At 37.4% G+C, this 26,506-nt stretch overlaps 6 protein-coding genes and 1 long non-coding RNA gene across 7 annotated transcripts in view; 5 read left to right on the forward strand and 2 right to left on the reverse strand.

Annotated features, from left to right (window-relative positions):
- The first annotated feature begins 107 nt into the window (after window positions 1-107).
- On the forward strand, window positions 108-3,617 carry LOC111476933 (mediator-associated protein 2-like). Its single transcript, XM_023120811.1, has 5 exons — window positions 108-261; window positions 1,051-1,214; window positions 1,388-1,466; window positions 1,655-1,738; window positions 3,006-3,617. Exons 2-5 carry the CDS (start codon window positions 1,071-1,073, stop codon window positions 3,311-3,313), a joined length of 615 nt encoding a protein of 204 aa, XP_022976579.1. The 5' UTR covers window positions 108-261; window positions 1,051-1,070; the 3' UTR covers window positions 3,314-3,617.
- Window positions 3,618-5,297: 1,680 nt separating this feature from the next.
- Window positions 5,298-7,181, reverse strand: LOC111476901 (protein CUP-SHAPED COTYLEDON 2). Its single transcript, XM_023120767.1, has 3 exons — window positions 6,977-7,181; window positions 6,598-6,881; window positions 5,298-5,948 (listed from the first exon to the last, which is right to left on the reverse strand). Exons 1-3 carry the CDS (start codon window positions 7,179-7,181, stop codon window positions 5,349-5,351), a joined length of 1,089 nt encoding a protein of 362 aa, XP_022976535.1. The 3' UTR covers window positions 5,298-5,348.
- A 5,763-nt stretch (window positions 7,182-12,944) lies between these two features.
- Window positions 12,945-26,506, reverse strand: part of LOC111476965 — a 17,112-nt gene continuing 3,550 nt past the window's right edge. The window contains exons 2-3 of the long non-coding RNA XR_002717193.1: window positions 26,237-26,239; window positions 12,945-13,036 (exon numbers count right to left, since the gene is read on the reverse strand). This is a non-coding gene — a long non-coding RNA (uncharacterized LOC111476965). The remainder of the gene's footprint in view (window positions 13,037-26,236; window positions 26,240-26,506) is intronic.
- LOC111476905 (D-amino-acid transaminase, chloroplastic-like) lies at window positions 12,992-16,991 on the forward strand. Its single transcript, XM_023120772.1, has 6 exons — window positions 12,992-13,122; window positions 14,939-14,993; window positions 15,108-15,166; window positions 15,721-15,893; window positions 15,967-16,640; window positions 16,722-16,991. The coding sequence occupies exons 2-6, from the start codon at window positions 14,957-14,959 to the stop codon at window positions 16,817-16,819; spliced, it is 1,041 nt and encodes a 346-aa protein (XP_022976540.1). The 5' UTR covers window positions 12,992-13,122; window positions 14,939-14,956; the 3' UTR covers window positions 16,820-16,991.
- LOC111476946 (uncharacterized protein At4g28440-like) lies at window positions 17,747-19,111 on the forward strand. The gene is made up of 2 exons (XM_023120830.1): window positions 17,747-18,115; window positions 18,644-19,111. The coding sequence occupies exons 1-2, from the start codon at window positions 17,872-17,874 to the stop codon at window positions 18,826-18,828; spliced, it is 429 nt and encodes a 142-aa protein (XP_022976598.1). The 5' UTR covers window positions 17,747-17,871; the 3' UTR covers window positions 18,829-19,111.
- Window positions 19,889-24,612, forward strand: LOC111476907 (uncharacterized exonuclease domain-containing protein At3g15140). The gene is made up of 7 exons (XM_023120774.1): window positions 19,889-20,510; window positions 20,868-21,212; window positions 21,592-21,794; window positions 22,487-22,567; window positions 23,192-23,317; window positions 23,448-23,571; window positions 24,120-24,612. Exons 2-7 carry the CDS (start codon window positions 20,967-20,969, stop codon window positions 24,315-24,317), a joined length of 978 nt encoding a protein of 325 aa, XP_022976542.1. The 5' UTR covers window positions 19,889-20,510; window positions 20,868-20,966; the 3' UTR covers window positions 24,318-24,612.
- The window catches only part of LOC111476919 (RNA exonuclease 4), a 4,131-nt gene continuing 2,726 nt past the window's right edge, over window positions 25,102-26,506 (forward strand). Inside the window, exons 1-3 of the mRNA XM_023120793.1 lie at window positions 25,102-25,309; window positions 25,385-25,457; window positions 26,038-26,116. Coding sequence (XP_022976561.1) covers window positions 25,241-25,309; window positions 25,385-25,457; window positions 26,038-26,116 — 221 coding nt within the window. The 5' untranslated portion in view covers window positions 25,102-25,240. The remainder of the gene's footprint in view (window positions 25,310-25,384; window positions 25,458-26,037; window positions 26,117-26,506) is intronic.

Genomic DNA, 26,506 nt, shown 5'->3' on the forward strand with positions numbered 1-26,506 from the left:
AATTACATTATAACATTTTTTATTTTTAACTTAAAAATATATTTAAGAAAATAATCGAATAAAATAAAAGCCCTAAACACTACCCTTTGATATTCCTATCACTCTCACGTGTTCCACTTCTTCTTCCCGCCAGCTTCACCTGCGTCCTAGCAGATCAGTGTCGCCGCCGCTTCTCTCCGGTTCAGGGCTGCCGCTGCCGTATTTCTTCCTCTCTTGCCGCCGGTGCCTCCCTTCTACCGGTTTGTACTGGTTTTCTTATTGGTATTGGTATTCTTTCATTCTCCATTTGTCTTGTTTCTCACTTGAACCATGAAATAAACGTAATAGTCACGGAAAAAAGATCAGCTATGCCGCAAATTGGGGCATTTCGAATTGCCGTGTGCTGCTCTCTGCCATTTGATTCATTGCATGTCTTTCATTTGAGGCTCTGATCATCTATGTTCTGAAATTGACTTGTTTCTGGTCTCTCAAATCTTAGAAGGCACCACACACCCGCCATGAATTTGTCTAGAACCGATCGATGTAATCTATCGGATACCAATTTTCCCGAAAAACAAAAAGTCAGATATTTGAATTGTATAGTCTTGCAAGATTTGAAACTTGCACCTCCATTGTTGGTTGTTTCTGGCTTCTTATTGCGAAGCGCACACCATAGCTCAATGGGTTAACTCATATAGAATTGATAGTTAAATGTATATGTTTCTTGTCAGCATCACTGTCTCACTCTGTTGAAAAATCCATTTTTTTTTTTCGGTTTCTACAGGCTAGAGGTAAGGTTCCCCTCTCCTCTGATCGTTTTCTTTGGTTGTTTTGTTACTACCCATCTTGATTTTTAGTTGAATTTCAAACAGAGTAAAAGAATTGCGTTAGTTTGTTTTGTTTTTCATGTGGAATTTAAGCTTGTATTGCAAACATTTGAATGAAGTAGTTTGCACATGAATTGTTTGACAAAATGCCCGAATTTTCAATTGGTTATGTTAGTTCTTTTGTATCTATTTGCTCATTCCGTTATTTGATATCCAAGTGTTGTTCTTCTATTTGTTGGCGTAGGGACTTAATTTGTTGTGAGTATGAGCAGCGAGGTTGATGCTTGTAAAAGTGTAGAACGCTACAAACCCCCACCAGAGTTTGAGGAAGACAAAAGGGAATTTCTTACTGATATGTCTTTGTCTAACTGTGCAGAGCTTTGGCTTATTCAATGGCCTGCTAACCAAGTAAGATCTTATAAACTAATCTAGGAAAACAGTATAGCTACCTGCACTTTAGGAGAAATTAAAATGAACAGCCCATAAACATATTTTTTTTCGAGATGGAAGTTTTTTGCAGCCATTGTAAATACTCTTTAACTTCAGAGGGGTTTACTCTTTTTCTTCAATGGGTACTGTAGTCCCCGGATTTTGATGGGCAAGAGATTTCTCTTCAACTTCATCCAGATGGACATTTGGGCAGCTTTAATGGATCATCTGGTAATATTCTCTTGACATCCATTTTTCGTGGTTTGTTGAATTAATCTATCATCAGATTTTCAAAGAACAGTTGGTGCATGAATATACTTGAAGTATTTTGTTTGAATGTGAATTATAACCATTCTATTTTATTCATTTTCATTTTATTTTTACTATAATTTCAATTTATTCTTTGTTTCCATCATTAGGAAAGTCATATGATGTGGTCAGCTGTGTGGCTCAAGAACCTGAGGCTTCTGTCTTTCTACCATCTTCATCAGACAGCAAATTAGGTAAATGTCCCTCTTCCTGTTGCAGTAAATATATATATCTTCATTTTGAATCTGTTTTACTTCACATGTTAGTGTCATCAGTCTCTTCATTGCAGTTACTCTCTTTTTTCTTTTTGTCATATCTGGCTTGTACTTTATCTGTACCAGTCCTGCCCTACGAGCTCCTATATTTTAGATTAGGAGATGGTAGATTTTGTTAGATAAGAAATGATATAGGATTAAAAAAAAAGAAGAAAGAAAGAACAGCCTAGGGGCCTCCCCTCCTGAAAAAACTATAAGAAAGCTTTCCAGTTATTCACAATTGTGGAAAGGTCGTCGTTACAAAAGTATTTTCTGGAAGTTAACTGTACATTCCTAAAAAAAACTCAAAAGAAGCAGACTTATTTTCGAAGACTCTCTGGTTTCTTTCCAGCCAAAGATGCCATGAATTAGCCCGAGCCTCATGTTTCCACAAAATTTGAGCATGTCTGGACCGTCACAAATTGAAAAGACTTCCACCAGCCAATCATCTATAGACTTCGGCAAACAGTTAATAAAATCAAAGATATCCATTAGAAAAAACGAGCCACTACTTGCGGTTAGACAATGAAGAAACTAATTGAAGAAGGTCTTGTTTGACTTGAGACATAAGCAGCAAGCGGAGGGCGAGAGGGTCCAATTACTGAATTTTCTCAATCAGCTCAATCCAGCTTTCCCAGTCAAAAAGGCCCCTTCTAAGGCCAAGGTCCCAGTCATTAGCTTCCGAGCTCCAGCAATCAGCTAAAGTGCCTTCTTTTTTCATGGAAATACTAAACAATGCAGGAAAAATCCTCCAAAGAATATTGTCATCCAACCAACTATTATTCCAGATACTGATTCGGTACCTGTATTAGCTTTAAAATGTAAGAATTGAAAAAAGCTGCTGTTTTTTGCAATATCAAACCACCGACGCTTTCCTTTGGCAGTACCCCTTCGATTCAAAGCCTTCTTGCCGTCATTTTTCCAAGATTAAGAGATGGTAGTTTAATTTCACTTTCAATACAAGTGGCGTTAATGCCTAGACTTCTAGCTTCTCCTCCATCCCCAGTGATTCTGATTCTGTATGTTCTAACGTCTGTAGTTTAATTTATGAGTCAGCCATAATCTGCTAACATGCTGCATTCAGCTTTCTGTCGTGTCTAAATGTGTTGGAATGCTAACAAACAATGTAGGTACTTTATGTATCTCATTTCAAGATCTACCTAATAAAAGTTGTTTTATTTTTTGTTACATTCTTTGACCCTTGAAGTTCGAAAGATTATCCGGCGGATATCACTCGTGCATTACCCTAAACCCGAAGAACTCGAAAAGGCCACCCCTTTGAAATCAGTGTATAAGAAATCATCTGGAATTTCATTGAGTCGTCAAACTACCACATCCAGAGGCCCAAACTCGAGCAGCAGAAGAACAAGCTCTACCCGAAGTAGCAAACCAAGAAGTTCAGTATCTGAATTTGAGGAACCATCAAAGCCTTTAAGTGTTAAACAGAAACCAGAACCGACTGAGTCCAGAGATCATTCGCCAAAGGATTCATCGAAAAGAAAACGTACACATTAGCCTAACCACTCGCCAAAGAAACGAATGAGGTATCTTCACACTGGTAGTTTTCATTGATTTTTGACAGGCTACTAAAGTTTGTCTATACTCTTATCTTCTGTTCTTTTCTCTGATCTGATATGCAATTAATTGTACTGAATTCTTGATTTTGAATTCATAGTAAATAATCATTAATTCTTCCATGTAAATGAATGGTTTTGCTCTGTGGGAATCCAAACACAAATTGGATTCCTTTTTTTTTATTCTTTTCCTGGAAAAGCACCAATTGTTCATCAATGTCTGAGTTGATATTAGATTTGATGTACTGAAAGTTTGTATTGAAATGGAGAGGACATGGTGTCCTTATGCAAAGGGACATTAAACCATCTGATAGCACATACACAGTCTATTTCATAGTATTATTTGGGGTAGAGAGAGAGAGAGAGAGAGAAGCACAGGTGAGGTGGGGTGGGATGTCCTCCAAGTTTAAGGACAATAGCCTTTTTGTGGGGGTGCCTAAAAGCCTACCAACACGTCAACCTAATCCAATACCCATTTGATTTAGCTTCTCATTCTCACCTAATTCAACTGCCCAATTAAATGGTCTCTCTCTATTATTGTACTCATGGGAATTCAAAACACAAAATGCAAATATATTTGCGAATATTAATTAGGTTTAGGTTCAAAGTGTAGTCAAGTGATTTGTGATTTGTCAATTTGAGTATAACTCAACGGGTTAATACAGTTTGTTCTCTGTTAGCAAGGTTGAGGTTTAAACGTCAGAAGCACTTGTCAACTCAAGTAAATCTCAACTGATAAAAGATAAGTTCAAATGCATAGAAAAATGTAATTTTCTTCATAGAATCGGGTAAGATTATATCCTTTCAAACTACTATTGAATCCATAGGTAGGTAAGAGACAACCTGACGACCGAAACATTCAAAGGAAAAGAACGCAAAAGCGATTCTCGTAGTAGCAAGCAAGCAAAATAGGAGCAGCCGAAATCGTGAAAACAGGATTGTGGGAGAGCAATACAAGCATCGACCTATTTATCATGACACAGCATCCAGATCCGTAACGTTACATTCCTAAAAGCTTTTTTTAAATAAAAAAAAAAGGCATAAATGATGGAAAACACACAAAGATTGCATATTTATTAGTGAAAAAGAAAATGAAAAAAAGGAGGAAGAGAGAAGGTGAAGAAGATTATAATAAATGATGATGAGGAAGACGACAGAAAACCAGACAGGTAGCTTTCTAATCCCTCAAAAGCTCCCTCCTCCCTTCCTATAAATATGGATTCTTCCAAACCCCCAAACCCTAATACATTATTATTATTATTATCATTCATTAGAACTTGTCTGAAAAACCACCCCCACAAGTATATACACATAATATATCACCTTGAACAGTCACCATCATGTTTTGGTTCTTTGGATTTTTCACCATTTCTTCACCAACAAATTCATGTTCTTCTTCAAGTATGTTTGATCTAAATTCTTCATCATCTTCTTCTTCGATCCCAGTTTGTTTTTAAATTTCATCTACATTCATCATATCATCTTGTTTTTTTGATCTCGGTTCGTTCGTAAGTTCGATCTAGATTCATCATCATCTTGTTCTTCAATCCCACTTCGTTCCTAAGTTTGATCTACATTCATCATATCATGTTGTTTTCCGATCTTGATTCATTCGTATGTTTTCGTTTTTAAATTTGATCTACATTCATCATGTTACTTTTAAATCTCGGTTCGTTTGTAAGTTTGATCTTGATTCATCATGTTGCTCTTCGTTCTCAATTCATTTGAATGTTTGATCTAGATCCATTATGTTCTACGAGCCTAAATAATAAATTATAAGTAGGGTTTCAATTCCATATATATATATTTATATATTATAGCTACAAGAGTAGTTCGAATTTGTTTGAGAAAAAATATCAAATATATTTAAAATTCATCAAACTTAAAACAAGAAGATAATACATTCATACATCTAAGGTAGACTTTTGGAAACTAAAAAGTCAACGCAGCTAGATACTACTGATGAACTGAGAAATTCAGTAGGACCACATGCAGTCAAGTTCAGTGGAGTTCATGGATCTGGGTTCGTCGGAGACAGCCCAATTTCCGGCAGAATTACAGGCGACGACGTCAGTTGAGGAAGGAATGTTGCCATGGTGGAGCGGCGGAGGTGGCGGAGAAGGAAGGTTGACCGGCGAATAAAAGAACGGAAGTTGGAGATTCTCCTGCAAGCTCCGGAGACTTGGGAACGCCGACAGACCCATGTTCCGGTGGAAACGGGGAGATGGGTCAACGGCGGCGAGAAGTGGAGGGGGAGTGGCAAAATCGTAACTTGGGATGTTAAAGCTACCGCCGGTGGTGGTGGAGAAACAGGACACGTGCTCTCTTGGGCTGTTATACGAGAAGCTTTCACGGTCAGTTATGTTCCCGGAAACAGCCGTGGCGGCCACCGGAGCAGAGTACAAAGACGAATCTAGCAGCGGCGGGAGAGATACAGACGACGGAGAGCTTGGTTCTGGGTATACACTCACCGTACCGGGAATAAACCTGGGTTTCCTCGAACCCCCGCCGCCGTCAACTCCGCCACCAACTCCGGTGCCACTNTTTTGAAACACCCTCGAAATTACCCATTCATCCTGAAATACATTCATACATAACATAAAACATAAAGTTAAAAATCTTAGCTCTTAATATATTGAAATTAATTCAATAATTAATTTCACATTCAAATCATATGTTCATATTTCATTGAAAAACACCCCAAAAACTAAAATAAAATAAAAACCCTAATTTCACCCCTTAGTACTGAACAAACCTTGCTTGTAAAATATGGCTACTCCAAATCTCTACTTTGCCTCGCATTTTAAGAATTTAAAATGAACCCAGAAAAGGAAAATACAAAAAAGACAATATCTGATAGTACTGGTAGTAAATTTGTGACGGTAAACTATCTATAGGTGGACATGTGGTGGTAAGCTATCCCTAAGTGGACATGTGGCAGTGTGCACAAAACGCTAATCCAAGTCAGGGGTAGGGTGAGGATCCCAAATTGATTGGAAAAAAAAAATAAGAGTGCAAGCAAGGACATTGTACCCACAAAGGGTAGATTATGGTCGAGGAAGAAAACTAAACATTGTGGTATTTATCACGGTGAAAACATCTTAAAATACACATTTTAAAAATCAGCCTGAAAATGAGAATACAATATTTGCTAGCAGTAGCGGTGGACAACAACGTTACACAATTATTGAGAATTAGGGATCAAGAAGAAGAAAAGGGAAGAACCTTGGAGTTTGTGGAGAGATAATGGTAAGCAAATTTGCCTTCAAGGCGATATTCATGCATAACCCAGTTGCTCTTTTCACCCTTCGGAGCTCTTCCTCTGTAAAACACCAACGTCTTCTTCATCCCCACCAACGAACACGTTTTCACACTGTAAATTTCCCTGTCTTTTCCGGTGGCTTTCCAGTACCCAGCCTCCGTCGCCCTATTCGTCCGGAGACCGGTCGGATACTTCCGGTCTCTAAGGCTAAAGAAATACCACTCCTTCTCCCCCATTTTCGCTTTCTCTGATTAATTACGTAAAATCCTCCATTAATTAACGATTATAGACAACAAAATCAAATGGGGTTTGTTGATATTAAGAGATAATGAAGCTAATTACCGGGAAGCTCCCATGGCTCGCACTTGTTGAGGTCGACCTCTGCAATGGCTCTGCCACTGAAGCTACTGTCGATTACTTTCTTGAGAAGGTAGTAGGTGATGAGTTCCTCGTCGGTGGGGTGGAAGCGGAAGCCGGGGGGGAGGTGGTGAGGGTGGTGGTCGGCGGCGGCGGCGGAGTCGTAGCGAGAAAATGAAGAAACGTCCATGTTGGAGTAGGAAAAACAGAGGAATCAGGTAGGAGGTCGGAAAAGGAAGGGAAACCCAGAAGAGAAAGCTCAAAACCCAGGTGGAAAATCCATGGAAGGGAGGGAATGGGGGATAAAAAGGGAGGAAAAAGGGGGTTTCTCTCTCTACTGTAGAGAGAGAAAGTGATGTGGATGTGTATGCGTGAGGGAGGGAGTGGGGTTCTGATCTGAGTATGCGTGCGTGCGTGAGGAAGTGTGCAGGTATTCCTATGTCAGTGAAGAAAATCAAGTGCAGGTATTCCTTTTTTTTTTTTTTTTTGGGTTTCTTCGACCCTTTTGTGGTTGGTTTTGTAGGTTTTTGGTTTCAATGTTTTAAAAAATTATCCTCTTTCGTAATTATTTGTTTGTTTGTTTTCTAGTAATTTTTAATCTTATATTCTTTTTCTAAATATATTTAAAACTTTAGGTAACGACGATGAATTTATAAACAAATAATACTCTCTCCATTTATGTTACACGGGAAAACCTAAGTGGATAATATCATATCATTGTGGAGAGTCGTGTTCGTGTAATTGTAGAATGTACAAAGTGTATGAATTGTGTTCATAATTTCTTTTTTTTTAGAAGGAATGTTGTGAATTGAATGCCCAATGAGGAGAATATTAGAGCAAATCACTAATCAACCAAATTTTTACTCCCGGGGAGAATGAGTTGGTTAGGTCACCAAATCATATGAATACTTGTGACATTGACGACACGACTTGTTCAATGACAATGTTGTAAGTCAACCTCCCATGCATAATCCTTAAATTAATGCAGAACACGTTAAAATCTATAATTCATAGAAATATTGTCATAACTTATGGAGTAAGCATATGATCGTCACCTACATTATTCTCGACTCTAATAATTTATCCAACTAATTATTTTTTTTAATTATTATATTTTTCAGAAAAAAAAAAAAAAAAAATTTGTTTCCTTCCGTGGGAGATAGAGAGAGAGAAAGAAAGGTTCATTTTCAGCATTGTATCAATAAAGCTGTTTTCAAATCTCTTCTTGTCAGCACAGTGAAAGCATTTAAGAAATTAAAAGATTTTTTTTTTTTTTTTTTGTTCACAAAATTATTTATTTATTTATTTATTTTCTCTAATATTCTCTCTTATCTTGGGTCGATATAGTGTCATAGTCTCTGTGTTGAGGTTGAATTATGCACTTGCTATCTAAAACGTACGTCGTAAATAGTAAAGACATGTATGAGTCCGATGCTTGAGAGAACTCAGATGGATGGATATTCAAGATGTCCAGATGAGATGATCAACACATGGGTCATTTCTCAATGAATATATCTAAACAAGTCGAGATGGTTGATGTGTCTCGAGATATGAGACAACATCACAATGCATGGATCGTGTTGTTGGAAATTGAGATGACGAGGCTAAATACAATATTTAGTTGGGATTTAATAATTTATATATATTTTTATATAAATAATATTAAAAATAAAAAATAGAAAAATAGTAATAAAATTACAAAATAGCTTTGCACATTTTCATCATTGTATTGCCTGACCACTCTACAACTTTTGCCTTTTTCTCTCTCCTCTCTCTTACTCATCAAAATGCATGTGTTTTTTTTTACTCTCTATAATAATATATATATATATATATATAATTAATTAATTATATTTTTTTTTCTATTTTTATTTCAAATATTAAATTATAAATTGAGTACCTAAAATATCAAATATATCTAACAAATTCTCGAATTAAAATAAAATAGACGAGTTATTTAGGGAATGATTGTGTTTATAAGTGAGTAATACTAACTCTATTTGTATGAGACCTTTTGGAGAAGCCAAGAGCAAAATCATGAGAGCTTATGTTCAAAGTGAACAATATCATATCATTGTGGAAAGTCACGTTCGTCTAACATGGTATCAGAGTCATGCCTTAAACTTAGTCGTGCCATTGGTATGAGGCATTTTGAGGAAGCTCAAAGCAAAGTCATAAGAGCTTATGTTCAAAATAGACAAATATCATACCATTGTGGAGAGTCGCGTTTGTCTAACATAGTACCAGAGTCATGTCTTAAACTTAGTCGTGCTAAGAGAATGGTAAATCCTCACCCATACCCTAAACTTAGTCGTGCCAATAGATTGGTAAATTCTCAAATATCGAATAAAAGACTCTAAAAGAAAAGGAGTCGAGTCTCAATTGAGGGGAGGTGTTGGAATACTAACTTCATTGGTATGAGTTTGTTTGAGGGGAGGTGAAGCCACTGATGTGGGACTTTCATCATCCAACACTAGCTCTCGAACAAAGTACGCACTCCTTTGGAATCTTAGTCATTTATCAAACAAAGGAAGGACTCCGAAAGAAAAGGAGTCAAGAGTTTATGTTCAAAGTGGACAATATCATACCATCGTGGAGAGTCGTGTTCGTCTAACATATTAACTTATTTACTTTATTTTTAATTTTACGTCATTTTTTGAAACACAATTAAAAATTTATGTCTAATACATCAATTAAATTTTTTTTACCATATTAATAATTATTATCATTAAAAAAATACAATGATAGTTTTTCAATAATTGAATAAAAAAAATAACAGTGTGGAAATTATAGGGTAATTTTGAAAAGGAAATATATATAAAAAAAAATAAAATAATGAAAATAGGATTTGGGCATCATTTTCAATTGTCATAGCAAAAATAGGAACCTCTGTGGGCTTAACAGAACACATCATTATCCAAAATATTCCATTTATTCCAACCTTTCTCTTTCACCTCCACTCCCATTTTTTCATTTTATTTTTTTATTTTTATTTTTTCTAACTATTAATTTTTTTTTAATTTTTTTTTAATATAGGTTGACTCTACCTTTCTTTACTTTCTTATTTATTTAATTCTTAAGTTAGAAATAATAATAATTATTATTTTTGCTAAACTATAATAATTTATTTAATTACGTACGTGTAAATTACTTCCTTGTGACAATTACATGTCTTTTGGTTGAGGAAATGACCTATTATTATTATTATTATTTTTTTGTGATAATTACTTATTTGTATGTGTGAAGATTATACCGTGTCAATTACTGAGAAATTAACCAATTTTGAATAATTTATCGATCGCATGATTTTTTAATATTTGTAGTGAGATTATATGCATACATGTGCCATATCGATTAGAGAGAGAAACAAAACATTCCCTGTAAGGGTATAAAAACATCTTCTTAGTAGACACATTTTAAAATCTTGAGGGGAAGTTTAAGACGGACAATATCTGTTAGTGATGAGTCAAGACACTGAGTGGTGTGCTAGTGAGAACGCTGACCTATAATAGAATGGATTGTGAAAGTATAGAAATAGCTCTCTAATAGATGCATTTTAAAATTGTGAGGCGGACGTCAGATATATAAATAGGAAAGAAATTCTTTAAAGGTAAAAAGTAAAAGTTGAAGGAAGAGGTAAAAAGTGTAAGAATTTGGTTTGTATTTGATTTGGAATAGGTAAGAAAACAAAAGGAATAATATGATTAAATGATTAAAAGTGGATATTAGAAAATAAATTATATTTAAAAAAAAATGCATTCATCAATCCCATCCGTCCGTTCAATCCATCACCATCAAAAGAAGTTGGAGAGATTGATGCAATAAGATTTTGACACATCATGCTCGGATTTTGAGACCACACACACCCTAACAGCCTTTACATCAAATCAACCCTCTCTCTCTTATTTATTACACCTCATTTCCTTTTCTTTTTATTCTTTTAACCATTTTATTTAATCAAATAATTTACCCAAACAGGTAAAAAAATTCTCCCCTGTTTTACCCATCCCCTTTTTTAAAATTTAATTTAGAGTTGTAAAATTATAAATTATGAGAATTATCAGATAGTTAATAAATCCAAAAATTCTAACTGGACCGGGTCGTACCGAACCCGGTTGGGGGTATATGGAGTTGACTTTGGTAGACGAGAAATGCGCGTGTTAAATAAAATATTATATAAATAAAAAAAATTGTATTTTAGGGGGGGATAAAAAAGGCGCGTGGATCGAGAGATTAGCATGGGATTGCGGAAAGCGCGTGACGACAAGGTGAAGTCACCCGCGCCGCCCTCGGGTTTACAGCGGCAGAGAGAGTTGAGAGAGAGTGGTCAGTTTTTATTCAGGCGAAAAAGCATTGGGCCTTTCTCCTGAATTCCGCAGCCCAAGGCCCAATCCACTTCCTTCTTCCATCCTTTTCCTCACCAATTTCTCCTCGATTCCGCTGCTTTATGAGTAATCTCTGTACATCTCGAAATTCAAATATTTTAAATGTCAAATTATTATACAACTTTATCTTTGATGTAGAACAATACTCCAAATCTACTAAAACTTGTTTTTAAGACCTTAAAGTTACGACTATAGCCAAATACATCTCGTAGACGATACAAAACTTAAATAGCGCTAGATGTTAAATAATATTCAAAAAGTATTACATTAAATTATTTATGTGGACATGGAGTTTTGAAATTGTATTTTATTTGTATTATTACATATTTTATAAACTAAAAGTTAAAAAGTAAAAAAAAAAAAAAAAAAAAAAAATTTTTGTTAAATCANAAAAAAAAAAAAAAAAAAAAAAAAAAAAAAATCTTTGTTAAATCATGAACTCTGCTTAGTCACCGTCAGATGACGTGACTGAGCTAGTGGGCCCCAGCAGCGTGTTGTACGAAGAGCTAGGATTCGGTGTGACAGTTGTTAGGTGTACCCGATATATTGTACACCAATTACCAGCGTCCATCAGGATTCAATTATTACATGCCTATTTCCGTGCATTTCGTTTTAGCTTCAGAATTGAACGCCTGGGCTTTTGCCACGTGGCAGATGCACGCACAAACCTAAAATTTAAATGTTATATATTATTGCAGGGATGAAAATTATTTAAAATTAATGGGATAATCAAATAAAAATATTATTTATTTGTATGAATTTATTTATTTATTTATTTATTATTATTATTATTTTTTTATCTTAAACATAATAACTGCTAGATAAAACTTAAGTTTATATCAAAAGTATTTATTATTGTTTTATTTGCGCATTTTAATTCATGTTTTGCAAATATTGTATTTTATAATTTTATTAAAAGTTTATTTAAAAAAATGATATAACTTAGGTGTAACTTTATTTTCTAAATTATTTTTCACTTTCAATCAATTAAATTACCATTAAATATGATTAAATCTGTAATTTAGCCATTAAAAAAATTAAATTTAAAAGTTTTTTTTCCTTCGAGTTACAATGAGAAGGGTAATCAATTGCACCATGATTAAAGCTTTTTTTCCCCTTAAAGTTTGTATATATTTAAATAATATGTAATGAATTCACTTGTGTTATTACCAAAATACCCTTATCCCCCGCCAACTCTCTATTATTTTTACCGTTAGCGTTAGAGTCCAGTTAGTACTCTAATTCTCAAAATGAGAATATTAATCCAAATAAAATGGGAATGGGGAGGGGGATGAGTACACGGGCAGAAAGCTGATTTCTCTCGGCATGCCCGATCCTTCTGCTTATTCTTGTTTTCGCGCGCCGCTCAACAGGCGCTTGTTCATCATCTTCAGTCTGAGAAGGTTGGATTCCGATTCCGATTTCGATTTCTCCCCTGTTTTTCTTTTCCGTTTTGGTGCATAAATTTCTGGGAACTGTTTCTCGTTTCTTTTCTTTTTCCCAAGAGAAAAAGTATCTGTATAAATGTTTTTGGTTGATTACCTTTCAGATTGCAGAAACTTCTGAAAAGCTTGGAATTCTTGTAGTTGCTGACGAGGTTTATGGGCGTCTTGCTTTTGGAAGTAAACCCTTTGTGCCGATGGGAGTCTAACTCTTGGATCTCTATCAAAGAGATGGGTAGTAGCAGGATGGCGATTCGGGTGGCTTGTGACTAGTGATCCATCAGGCACATTCAGAAAACGCAAGGTTCCCACCATACTTGATTGCTAAATTATCCTCTGGTCTTCATATCTTATGTTTTGTCTGTCAAAACAATGAAAACAATTAATATTCTGAAGCAAAACTCCGAAATACATTTTAGGCTATTAAGTTTCAAAAACTTCCTTTCTTGCGTTCTGAAATGATTGTAGGACACAATTTATGCTACTGATATCAGTTAATAGTGACTGCCAAATGTACAAAATTATTGAAATGTGGGAAAGAATACTGTGATTGAGGACTGTGGAGATGAATGGAAATGCATCAAAATGTAGGGTGTCATGATGTCACCTCTCCACCTCTCCACCATTCCTGTGGTGGACATGCATGTGTCACACTATCACTAGTATTTGTGGCCTAAGCGAGCCGAACTATCCTATGGCACATGCGTGTTAGTGGCTTAAGCGAGCTGAGCTACTCTATAGCATATGCGTGTCACACTATCACTAGTATTTGTGGCCTAACCGAGCTGAGCTATCTTGTGACACATGCGTATGTCACACTACCCCTGGTCCCTGTGGCTTAAGCGAGCTGAACTACCCTATGTCACATGCGTGTGTCACACTACCATTGTCCCTGTGGCCTAAGCGAGCTGAGCTACCCCTGTGGCACATGCGGAGTGTCATACCACCACTTGTCCTTGTGGCCTAGGCAAGCTGAGCTATCACACCACCCCTGGTCCTGTGGTCTAAGTGAGCTATTCTGTGGCACATGCGTGTGTCACAACAAGGGCAAGCGTTTCGAGATGAGTGTCTCGAACGACTTCATTTGAAATGAGTTTTTTCAAGGATAATATTGGACGGCACACTTGTGCCAGTATTGCGCCCCCTGCCCGCGTATCAGAAGTTGGATTTTACATCCGCTATCCAGTACAATATCCACAAATGAAATAGCATGAGCACGGGAGGGCGAATGTCTCAATCATTTGAAAGTTATAACGATGGGTTGAGGTAAATTATTTCCAATACATTCTGGACCAATCTCCTTGTGAGATTCAAAATGGGTTACAGATAATGATCGCACTGAAAGACATGGAGATACAAGGATTTTGCCGGGCCTGCTCATATGGTGTGAGCTTCAGTAGGATAAAAGAGCAATCCCAAGACTAGCTTTCCCGGACAATGTATGAAACTTTAGCGTGGGCTCACGAACGCACACCTTTGGCTAATACAGAACTAATGGAATTCTTCGAGTATACGGAAATATGAAATTCAAACTCATGTGTTTTTCTTGGATTTTTTTTTCTTTCGTCCAAATGAGTATTTTACAGAGAGCCGACAAGGAATTACCTGCCTATTCCGACCGGGGAGAACAGGCCATTCGACAGGGAGATTCTGAAATTGGGAAAGGATAATATAGTTTATGTTGACTGCAACTATATTACATAATTTAGAATGCTAAGAAATGAATATAATATGGAGCCCTTGACCTATCTGCCGGCCTCTTGTCTGGTCTGAAAATTATATGTTGGAGTTTAGTCTGCCACTGGTGCTGTGTTCTTGTTCTTTCTCCTTCTGCCACGAAGCATTGGCCAAAGGATACACCTTTTACACTGCCCAAAAGACAAACCGATCAAAATAGAATCGGTCTCTTTCTCTACCCTCCAAATACTTCACGACAAACTTTCGAACAGTGAATCCCAAAAGGATTTTCTTTCTCACCAATATCATTTGAACACGACCCGAAATTGAATTATTACAAGAGAAGTGGTTAGTTCTTATGATTCTTTATCGATCTCTACGCCCTTTATATTGGCAAGTTTTCAGCGGTTTCATTCTCCCTCTTTGGTGCTTCTGCCCTGCAGGTTCTGTAAATTTCTTCAATGGCGGCCTCCAACTCTCATTCTAATGAAACTGGAGGTGGGTTTGTTTTTTTTTCGATGTTTTCGATGTTGGGTGTGAGGATTTTTGTGGTTTTCTTGTCTGCCCTTTGTTGTTAATATGATTGTTTCTGCTTGTGTGCTGATGCATTAGCTATTGGAAATGGATGTGAAACTGACTTGAAGGTTCATGTTTTCTCATCATCATTGGAGGTAAGTTCTCCAAACACCTAATGGATTTTTTTTTTTTTTAAGAGTCCAAGTCCACGACCAGTAGATATTGTTCGTTTTGGTCGATTACGTATCGTTATCAGTTTCACGGTTTTAAAACGCATCTACTAGGGAGAAGTTTCCACGTTCTTGTAAGGGATGCTCTGTTCTCAACCAAAGTGGACAATATCTATTAGCCGTGAGCTTGAGCTGTTAAAAATAATATCAGAGCTAGACATTGGGCGGTGTACCAACGAGGACATTGAGTCTCCTTGGTTGGAGAGGGAAAAACATTTTTTATAAGAGTGTGAAAACCTCTCCCTAACAGACACGTTTTAAAACCGTGGGCTGACGGCAATATATAATTGGCTAAAGCGGCCAAAATGTACATTTTTTCTTCTTTTCGCATGGAAAAAGTTTGAGATAGTTATTAGAGGCTGTGAGACACTGAAACAATTGCAAATAGAAATGATCCATTATGGTTTCTTTGAATTTGGCCTCTAAATGACTGAACTTTCATTGCTGTTGAAAATGTTTTTCTCTTCCTTTCAAAACAGTTGCACGAAAAACTTCATGAGAAATGGAGTTTGAAGAAGAAACCATATCCCGCAATGTATTCCAGCATTTTTGGTGGAATTATTACAGATCCAGCTATGATGATGATTCCGATCGATGATCACATGGTTCATCGAGGCCACGGCGTGTTCGATACAGCCATCATTTTAAATGGGTTGGTACATGAGAAAGTTCATAAAAGATGTTAAACTGTTCTAGACTTCCTTACTAACTTTGGTTCTTCACAGACATTTGTATGAGTTGGATGCCCACATCGACCGCTTTCTAAGATCGGCTGCAAAAGCGAAAATCTCGTCTCCGTTCCCCCGGTCGGTTCTTCGGCACATTCTTATCCAATTGACAGCAGTATCAGAGCTCAAGAAAGGCACCTTAAGGTACTGGTTAAGTGCAGGACCTGGAGATTTCCTGCTCACGCCCTCTGGACATGGCAATTCTGCATTCTATGCAGTAGCCATAGACGACGACTTCTCTCAATGTAAAGAAGGGGTTAAAGCCATAACATCGACCGTGCCGATAAAGACGCCGCAGTTTGCGACGATGAAGAGTGTGAACTACCTACCAAATGTGCTAACCAAAATGGAAGCTGAAGAGAAAGGAGCATTTGCTTCCATTTGGGTTGATGAAGAAGGATATGTTGCAGAAGGTCCAAATGTGAATGTTGCATTTATAACCAAGGAAAAGGAGCTTATCTTGCCTTGCTTCGATAAGGTTCTCTCAGGCTGCACCGCACTCCGACTTCTAGCTCTAGCTCCGAAGTTGGTCGAGGACGGGAAGCTGAAGAGCGTCGGAACTGCGAACCTTACGGTTGAGGAAGCCAAAGACGCTGCTGAAATGATGTTTGTAGGAAGCACACTTCCTGTACTGCCAATCATCTCATGGGATGATGAACCGATTGGAGATGGTAACTAACATCTTTTGTTATGATCTTAACTTTTGTTAAAGTGATAATGAATGAAATGTTCTCATTAATCGCTTGTTACAGGACGCGTCGGGGAATTGACGATGGCGCTTTCGGATCTTCTTTGGGACGATATGGTTTCGGGTTCTGAAATAGAGAGAATACCAGTTCCATACACTTAAGGATGTCAAAGGCTGCTGCTGCTCAAGGAATGGTATCAGCTGAAAATGAACAGCCACCTGATTCTTACTGTCATTGTTGTCTCTCTTTTTTCGCCATCACTGCTTTCTCTGAACACGAATAAAAGGAAAATATCTATTCAATCCGTTCGAATAACGATTTTTTTCGATGTTACTGTGTATATTCATCACGAACTTGGTTGTCTTACCTTTCGAAACTTGACGCTGACATCAATGGAAAGGGCCAATGTGCATTCATTCTTAAGTTGTTTCAATGATTTTGGAAGTGCCTAAAACATTTGTTCTTGTGTTCTTCACAAATATGAACCACAATCAACCATTTGCTGACAACACTTATAAATTTGAGAAAAGTTGTAATACTTAACAAAGTTTGAAGTACAAAACTCAATGGGTTCTAAGAACGAGCGATTGACAGGTCTTGTTCGAGTGTTGAAAGAACGAACGGGACACTTGGGAGTTTCTTCTCATCTAGCTCCTCGATTAAGTTGCAAAAAACTAATAGAATTTGCAGTAGTTCGTAACATCAAAAGTTCAAGACTATATCTAGACTAGCTCGACTCTATTCCTATCAGGGTCTGAATCCTTGGAGTAGAAGTGAGCGTGAGTTTCGAAAAACAAATAGAATCTGTAGTAGTTTAGAAATCTCTTTTTCAACCCTCGAACTTCAAAAGTTCAAGACTATATCTGGATTAGCTCGGCTCTACTCCTATCAGGGTCTGAGTCGAAGCATTGGTTTATATATGGAAAGAGTAAGTAAGTTAAACATGGATATATTAATTGATGGGTTTATTTATAGAAAGTTTATAACTTTGAAGCATTGGTTTATTATTTTTGTCAAATTATTTTGTGTTGGAAAAAATGTCGCAAAAAAATCAAAGACGAAAGTAGAATGAAGATGCTATTATATAAACACCCACCCAGTAACAACCCACGAATGACAGCGCTAGAAAAAGAGAGAGAGGAGAAAATTTCGATCGATTTACGCGGATTAGGATCAGGATTTGGCGTGCTGCTGATCTTCGGTTTCGGCATCAATGGCGACGGAAAAATCACCTACGCCGGCATCGAGATCAGGCCTGAGAAAGCCAGTCTTCGTTAAGGTCGAACAGCTCAATCCTGGCACTAATGGCCACACACTCATCGTCAAGGTCGTTAGCTCCAATACCGTGTTGCAGAAAGGTCGATCGGTGTCACAGCACCTTCGACAGACGCGGATCGCTGAGTGCCTTATTGGAGACGAAACTGGAACCATTTTGTTCACTGCGCTTAATGATCAGGGTATGAATTTTGAAATTTTCCGTTGCTGTTACGGTTTATGTAGGGAAAATTAGGTATTGTTTGGATCGCAGGTGGGGAGGCTAAATCAATGATTATGTAGATTTGGAATGTTTGAACTATGTGCCCTAGAGCGATCGGAATTTGACATTTTCACGCACTAAGCGGGAGATTGAAACAATTAAACAATATAGATTGTGAGATAGGGTTTGGGCGATTACCTGGATCTTACCGATGCGCTAAAAAGGAACTTGAAACTAGAAATATGCATTGATTTTGCTCTACAAAACGTAATTTCAATATCAGTAGCCTGAACTGGATGCGTTAGAATGGCTAGGAAGAATCAAATCCCTGTGGTTACCTGTTATTTATCCATAATCTGCAGCTTGATAAATGAAGATTTGAACTGACCTCACAAATCCCAACCCAATCTGCTTCTAGTTGGTCTGTAAACTATTGCCAGTTGAATCTTTAGCTTTGAAATGAAATCTCTGCAATGAACTCAATTATCATGGTTGTTTGTTTTCTCAGTTGATCAAGTAAAACCTGGGACAACTATCATTCTTCGAAATGCAAAGATCAACATGTTCAAAGGGTCCATGAGGCTCGCAGTCGATAAATGGGGCCGCATCGAGGTCGTCGAGCCCAAAAATTTCGTCGTCAAGGAAGACAATAACCTATCTTTAGTTGAGTATGAACTTGTGAATGTTGCATGAACTTGTGAATGTTGCAGAGGAATGAGAAGAATAAGGCAACTTTATGTATATAATCAATGGACATTAATATAATGTTGCTGATGTGAATATATATATAGAACATCGCTATATTATAGTTTTGTATGGGTGAACGAACTGCCCCTTAAGCTCACACACAGTTTTCAATCTGCTGGGCATGTATATTGTATATTCTCTGGTCGTTCTTATCCAACCTGGTTTGTTTATCTTAAAACTTCCCGGATCTGTTTGATATTTTTGAAATTTAAAGAACCTTATAGCTCAATTGTGTTGATTAGTTGGCTAGTTAACATTTTTGATATTTTATGCTTGTTGGCTAGATAACATTTTTGATATTTTTATCCTTCGGGGACCTCTGATATAGAGAAGATTAGCATGACCCTCGTGCAATGATAACATGCACAAATCGAGAAATGGTATAAGAGTCACGCATCAGAGAAGATTAGCATGGCCCTCGTGCAAGGATAACATGCACAAATCGAGACATGGTATAAGAGTCACGCATCAGAGAAGATTAGCATGGCCCTCGTGCAAGGATAACATGCACAAATCGAGACATGGTATAAGAGTCACGCATCAGAGAAGATTAGCATAACCTTCGTGCAAGAATAATATGCACAAATCGAGAAATGGTATAAGAGTCACGCATCAGAGAAGATTAGCTTAACCCTCGTGCAAGGATAACATGCACAAATCGAGAAATGGTATAAGAGTCACGCATTGTGATAGCGAGAACACTGAGTCCCCTTGGAGAGGGGAACGAAATATTATAAGATGTGGAAACTTCTCTTTCGCAGACACATTTTAAAACCGTGAAGCTAACACCAAAGTGGACAATATCTTTTAATAGTGAACTTGAGTTGTTACATGTATTGATATGATATCTGTTCTTATGTTCTTACATGTATTGATATGATATTTGTTCTTATGTTATAGTGTTCTTACATGTAATGATATGATATCTATTTTTATGTTCTAGTGAGTATATTAATTCAAAATGGATGGTGTTTAACTATAATGAATATATATAAAAAAGAAAAATATATATTATTTTCTAATTTAAAATCTCAAGCACTGTTAAATACTACTCAAAATATCAGAAACAATCCGGCAGTCTTGGATGGCCGCCACCGTCCCCGCCAAAACCTCCGACGGCACCGGAACGCTAGGGTTTTTATTGAACTCTTCCAAGCAGCTATTCACATTCCTAATCGCAATCTCCAAAGTGTTTCTGCCAGTGGTGTAGTCTCCGGCCGCGACAGCCCTTGCGATTCCCGTAAAATCGCCGGCAGCATACCCCGTCGATAACCAGCAATCGTTCATAACGTCTTCAATGCGGAATCCGGCATGCTGCGGATAAGGTTGTCGAGTTTCTGCGCCATTAATCTGGTATTTCTCTCAGCACATCCAATGGCGATGACTGCGAGTCCACGGACGTCGGCGGTCTGGCTTCCGGAGGAGGATTTGAAGCAATCGGAACAAATGACCGGCTGTTCAGTCTTGCCGCAGACGCTTCCGATCAAGGCGGCGTCTGGTTTCACGAGAGAAAAGAGAGCGAAGAGGGAGAGAAATTGAAGCATGGAATTGGAGAGATTCATGTTTGATTTGTTAAATCTTCGGAATATCAGTGTCTGGATTAGACGAACGATGATCTTCCATTGCAGGTATTTAAATCTGCAATCTGTGAAGCATTTGATTCATTGCTGCTTTGATTTTTTTTGAATTTGCATTTTCCATTTTTTCCATTTCGGTCTTCAATGGTCTCCTTGAATTAATTATTTTCTTTCATTAATTTCCTTTTTTTCCATTTCAGAATTTAATCCCAATCTTAGACTAGTAATTATTATAATTAGAAATTTTAAAACTACCAGAACTATAATTAAAAGAAAATTCAAAGTGATATTTCAATCAATTTTTTATAATATGGATATCCGTGTGACCCTGTTTTGATAATGTGGATATCTACAAATTTGATAATATATATATATATATATATATATATATATATGTTCCTGCTGCAGAATTCGACCACCCCAACGTCCGTCGTCTTCCCCTGCTCTGGTCGACCGTCGGAGTGTAAACTGTACATTTAGCCACTCACTTCCGTTCATTTCAAATCAATGTTTGTGAGAGCGCCGCTGCTTAAGGTTTCATCATTCTACTCAATCCCATGTCATTCTCTGGTTCCGTTGTCTCTCTCTTCCGCAATTTGTTCTTCTCCACGGACACCTTTAGCTATCCGATGTCATTCATCTCTCCCCACAGCCCACGAACCATCTTCTTCGGCTCCCTCTGAATCCCTCGATGTGGTGCATAATCGTTGGAGACCCATGTGTTTGTATTACACACAGAGCAAGTGTACAATGGTATTTTTTTTTAATTCTGGATTTGAGCTTTTGCACTTGCGTTTTTCGAATGCCTCTTTGTTTTCTTTGCTTACATTTTCTAAAGTGACTGAAGATTCTACTTGATTGTGTGTGCCATGTGGTTAGTTTGGTGTTGTACACCACATGTTCGACGATATTCCTCAGAGAACTTTTGCTCGTTTTTCTTGCGTGTTAAGCTGCCTGCTAGTTGAATTTTGTAACCCACCAGAACAAAATTGGAAATGATACGAATTTACGACCATTTTCCACTATTGATCAGACTATTGTCTTATGTTGTGTGTTCTGGTGGTTCTGACTGAAGTTCCCTAGCTGATATTTCGCAGCCAAATTTAGATATTCATGTGACCCTGTTTTGTAGATGGATGATCCACTCCACATAAAGAAGTTCAATCATGATATCTCCAGGGAGCTTCAGGTGGATGTTGCTAGCTCAAAACATATGCGAACTCAGGATATTGAGTTTTTTCTAGTGCTTGATTTGGAGGGTAAAGTTGAAATAATTGAGTTTCCAGTCATATTAGTCAATGCCAAGACACTGGATGTGACGGGTTTTTTCCACAGGTTCTACCTGCTTCTTTGTGACGTGCTCATTCTTGCTCTTTGTTATGCATTTATTTATCTTTCCGCTGGGCAGATTTCATATTTTATGCATCTCTATGTTTTCCTGTTACCTGTTTTTTCTTCTTAATAAATCTGCAAAGATTTTAATCTCAAAGAGCATGCAGAAGGAATTACCTGAATACCCATCCACACACATTTGTCTTCTTTGGGCTTTCCCTTCAAAGTTTTTAAAATGCGTCGGTTAAGGAGAGGTTTCCACACCCTTGTAAAAAATGGTTCATTCTCCTCCCCAACCGATGTGGGGTCTCACAATTCAACTCCTTTGGGGCCCAGCGTCCTCGCTGACACTCGTTCCCCTCTCCAATCGGTGTGGGAACTCACACCTTACTACCCCTTTACCTTACTTACATTTCCTGATGGGCATATTGATTGCATGTAATATAAGCGTGGGGTAAAATGTTCGCTTAATTTGGAACCATTTTAGCATATGTAATGTGTAGTTAGGAAAATCGGCTTCTGTGCGGTTGAGAGATGACACTGACCGGCTTATTATGCTTGTAACCCCATCATGTAAAATGGTTTAACTTCTAAGAATGCCAACAAATGTTCTTTGGATGATTAAGAACAAGAAATTTATGGTTTTTCTTTTTTGGTTCTACGTTCTTTGACGACTGCCTTAAATCCTTCCTCAGGTTTGTTAGGCCTTCAAGAATGAGTGAACGAAGGATAAATGAGTACATTGAAGGAAAATATGGCAAGTTTGGAGTTGACCGGTATGTCTAATCTATGTATGGTGAAGGCTTGATAATGTTCGACATTATTGTGGATTCATTTATTTCTTAGGCCTTAGTACAAATATATTTCAAAACCCGATTGTATGGTGTACATGTCCAGTGCTAATTAGGTAGAATTAGATAGAATGTGAGATCCCACCCCGGTTGGAGAGGGGAATGAAGCATTCCTTATAAGGGTGTGGAAACCTCTCTCTAGTAGACGCGTTTAAAAACCGTGAGGCGGACGGTGATATGTAATGGGCCAAAGTGGACAATATCTGCTCGCGGTGGGCTTGGGTTGTTACAAATGGTATCAGAGCTAGACACCGAGCGGTGCGCCATCAAGGACGCTAGGTCCCCAAGGGGGGTGGATTGTGAGATCCCACATCAGTTGGAGTGGAGAACGAAGCATTCCTTATAAGGGTGTGAAAATCTCTCCTTAGTAGATGCGTTTTAGAACCGTGAAGCTGACGGCGATATGTAACGGCCCAAAGCGGACAATATCTGCTAGCAGTGGGCTTGGGCTATTACATAGGACGACTTTTTCTTCGGTATGTTGACAAGTACCGTTAAGATTCTAATGGACTTCTTTTACTAGCTGATAGTTCCATATTATATTTGCAGTGTCTGGCATGACACAGCCATACTGTACAAGGATGTTATACAACAGTTCGAAGATTGGCTGGTTGAGCATCAGATATGGAGGAAGGATCTGGGTGGTGTTCTTGATCGAGCAGCATTCGTGACATGGTAAGCCTCCTTTTCTCGATCTACTTTTAAGCGTTACAATTCCTTGCTAAATTGTTCATTTATTCATATTGTGAATGTGCTATGTGTAACAGAAGTGTTAATGATTTATGCCATCTTTTACTTGTACCAGTGGAAACTGGGATATAAAAACTCAGGTCCCACATCAATGCAGCGTGTCAAACATGAAACTTCCTGACTATTTTATGGAGTGGATCAATATCAAAGATGTCTATCTCAACTTTTACCAAAAGAAGGTACGATAGTCCTTCCATCAAAATAAGAGTTTATAGCATCTTGAGTGGGGTGTAACATCGATTAATTAAGGAGTTGATCATGGGTTTATAAGTAAGGAATATATCTTCATTGGTTTGAGGCCTTTTGGGAGCCAAAATCAAAGCCACGAGAGCTTATGCTCAGAGTGGACAATATCATACCATTTTGGAGCCCTCGAACAAAGTACACCATTTGTTTGGACACTTGAGTCACTTTTGACTACACCTTTGAGACTAGCAACTTCTTTGTTCGACACTTGAGGATTCTATTGATATGGCTAAGTTAAGGGCATGACTCTAATACCATGTTAGGAATCATGACTCTCCACAATAGTATGATATTGTCCACTTCGAGCATAAGCTCTCATGGTTTTGGTTTGGGCTTCTCAAAAGATCTCATACGAATGGAGATAGTACTCCTCACTTATAAACCCATGATCTTCCACTAAATTAGCGATTAGTTTCTGTGAGAATGGAGCTTACACGACCCATTATTGATGAAGTTCTTTACTTTGGATGGTAATTGATAGGCAACAGGAATGGCGATGATGATGAGACAACTCGAAATACCCTTGGTGGGAAGCCATCATCTTGGTATAGATGACACAAAGAACATCGTGAGAGTGTTGCAGAGAATGGTTGCTGATGGTGCACATTTGCAAATCACTGCTCGTAGGAATCCCAATTCTCCTCAACATGTTAAGTTTCATTTTGAGAACCGTATTTAATGGCGGCCATCTTCAGCAACTTATCATCAATATTTGTCTGGATGATTCTTAAATTAGCTACAAGAGATCTCATGAGTTGTAAAACTATGAGCGAGAACGTGTCCTGGTAGGTGTATTTTTCAGCGCCTTTTTTCCTCCTGGAGGAGGAGATTGAATATTTAGAATGATAATTGATATTTTATTTATTGAGTTAGGCTCAAATATTAGAAATAAGTTTACCTTCAAACTTCTTGTATGGATAGCAAGATGGTTCGAATTATTATATTTTAGCGAGTGTTCATGCATTAATTATGTAACAGCTTTCGTTAGCCTCACGATTTTAAAACACGTCTACTTGAAAGAGGTTTCCACATCCTTGTAAGAGATGTTTCGTTCCTTTCTCTGACTAAAGTGGAATCTCAAAAGGCTAACGGTTTTAAAACACGTCTACTTGAGAGAGGTTTCCACATCCTTGTAAGAGATGTTTCGTTCCTTTCTCTGACTAAAGTGGAATCTCAAAATCCACTTGTAACCTATCGTTAACAGATATTGTTCATTTTGGTCAATTACATAAACACGTTTTTTTAACTTATGTGAAATCTAGATGCCCTAATAACAATATATATATATATATAAATATATATTAGTTTGCTAAATATGTAGATAATAACAACATACTATGTAATAATAAGATCTTATAGAAGTCAAATTTTCAAAATTTTAATTTTCATTTTATAAAAAAATATTTGTGAAGTTTAAATTTTTAAAAACCTTTTCAAAATAAATAAATAATTTTAAAACAAACGCACAAAGAATTACAAATTGGAACCCTCCTTCCTCTCTTTTCCCGTTTAGGGCCGCCGGGCGAGAAGACGGCCGAAGTCGACAGGTATTAGTAGTATGTGAATTGCGGGAGGTGGCCTTCAAAGTGGAGCTTCAAGATTATGGAGTCTCAGCTCAAGAAGAGCGCTAAATCCAAATTGCTGAACCCTAATTGGGCGCTACTCCAACAAGTCATTCTTCTTCCCTCCATCCCTCGTTTTTCCGTCTCTCTTTCCATCACTGATTTTTATCTTCTGATCCTGCAGAAACTGAACCCTCATGGTTCAAAGCGATCCTCCACTGTACCGAAATCCGAAGCCTCATCAAAGACCCTTTTAGGTAAGAGTTCTTCTACCCTGGGTTCATATTGCTTTCTTAGTTTCCCATTGATATTTATCTTGTTCGATGAACTCTGTGTATTATGAAATTTATCTGGTTTCGTTAACTGAGCCATGCTCTTGTTTGATGAATTCTGTGTTACTTAATATCTTTATTTCTGTGTGATTGGGGAAGTATGAGCTTCACTGATTCAAACACAGAAAGTGAAAACTGGGTTTTGCTTCAATCATCACTTTAGATGGTGTATGTTTGCGTTAAGCTTTTGATTTTTCTAATTATTTTATCGTGAAGTTCTTAGTTCACGAAATGTTTAGGCTTGTTTTTTGTTTCATTCTAATGAATTCACCTAGTTCTTGTTGTCACAATCAGTGTATTAAATTTCGATGGGTGACATTTTCATTGATATTTCCACATGTCCATGGATATTAACATAATGGGTGGATGAACATTTCCATTATATTGTGAAAAAATAGATGAAACATCAGATAAAAGTAACAAAATGTCACTAATGAGATCTCGACATTTTAAACTTTGGTCATAATGTCATGATTTTGTTAACTTGTGCGACCTGGGTTTACAGGAAAACGCAAGGATAGATCTGATGAGGAGTCGGATCACTCCAACAAGAAACTTCTCATTCCAGTGAACGATGACTTTAGGTAATCTCTTAGAATTATTTTAGATTACTTGAAGGACATAGAAGTTGTTGTCTACTTACTGTAGATGCAAAGTGAAAAAAAAAAAAAAAGAAGAAGAAGAAGAACTACTTGTATAATCACCAACTTCTGGCTAGGCATTGGTAAAAGAAAAAAAAGAAATTTAATTATAATTCAGTCCTCGACTATCATAAGTTGCAAGCAAGTTCATGTGACTAAATTATGAATTACCTTGGAATTAAACAAATCAAGTTCTGTGTGGCTTCTATCCCCGTAGTATTGGCAAAAGAATAATAAATCAAAGCTCGAATTTACTTGATTCCCTGCTTTTGTTTTCTTTGCCAAGAAAGAATTGAATTTAATACTCCAAATAACAACTCCTCCTCCCCCCCC

This window comes from Cucurbita maxima, unplaced genomic scaffold (genome assembly GCF_002738345.1).
Source record: "Cucurbita maxima cultivar Rimu unplaced genomic scaffold, Cmax_1.0 Cma_Scf00003, whole genome shotgun sequence".
In the NCBI taxonomy this organism is placed as follows: domain Eukaryota; kingdom Viridiplantae; phylum Streptophyta; class Magnoliopsida; order Cucurbitales; family Cucurbitaceae; genus Cucurbita; species Cucurbita maxima.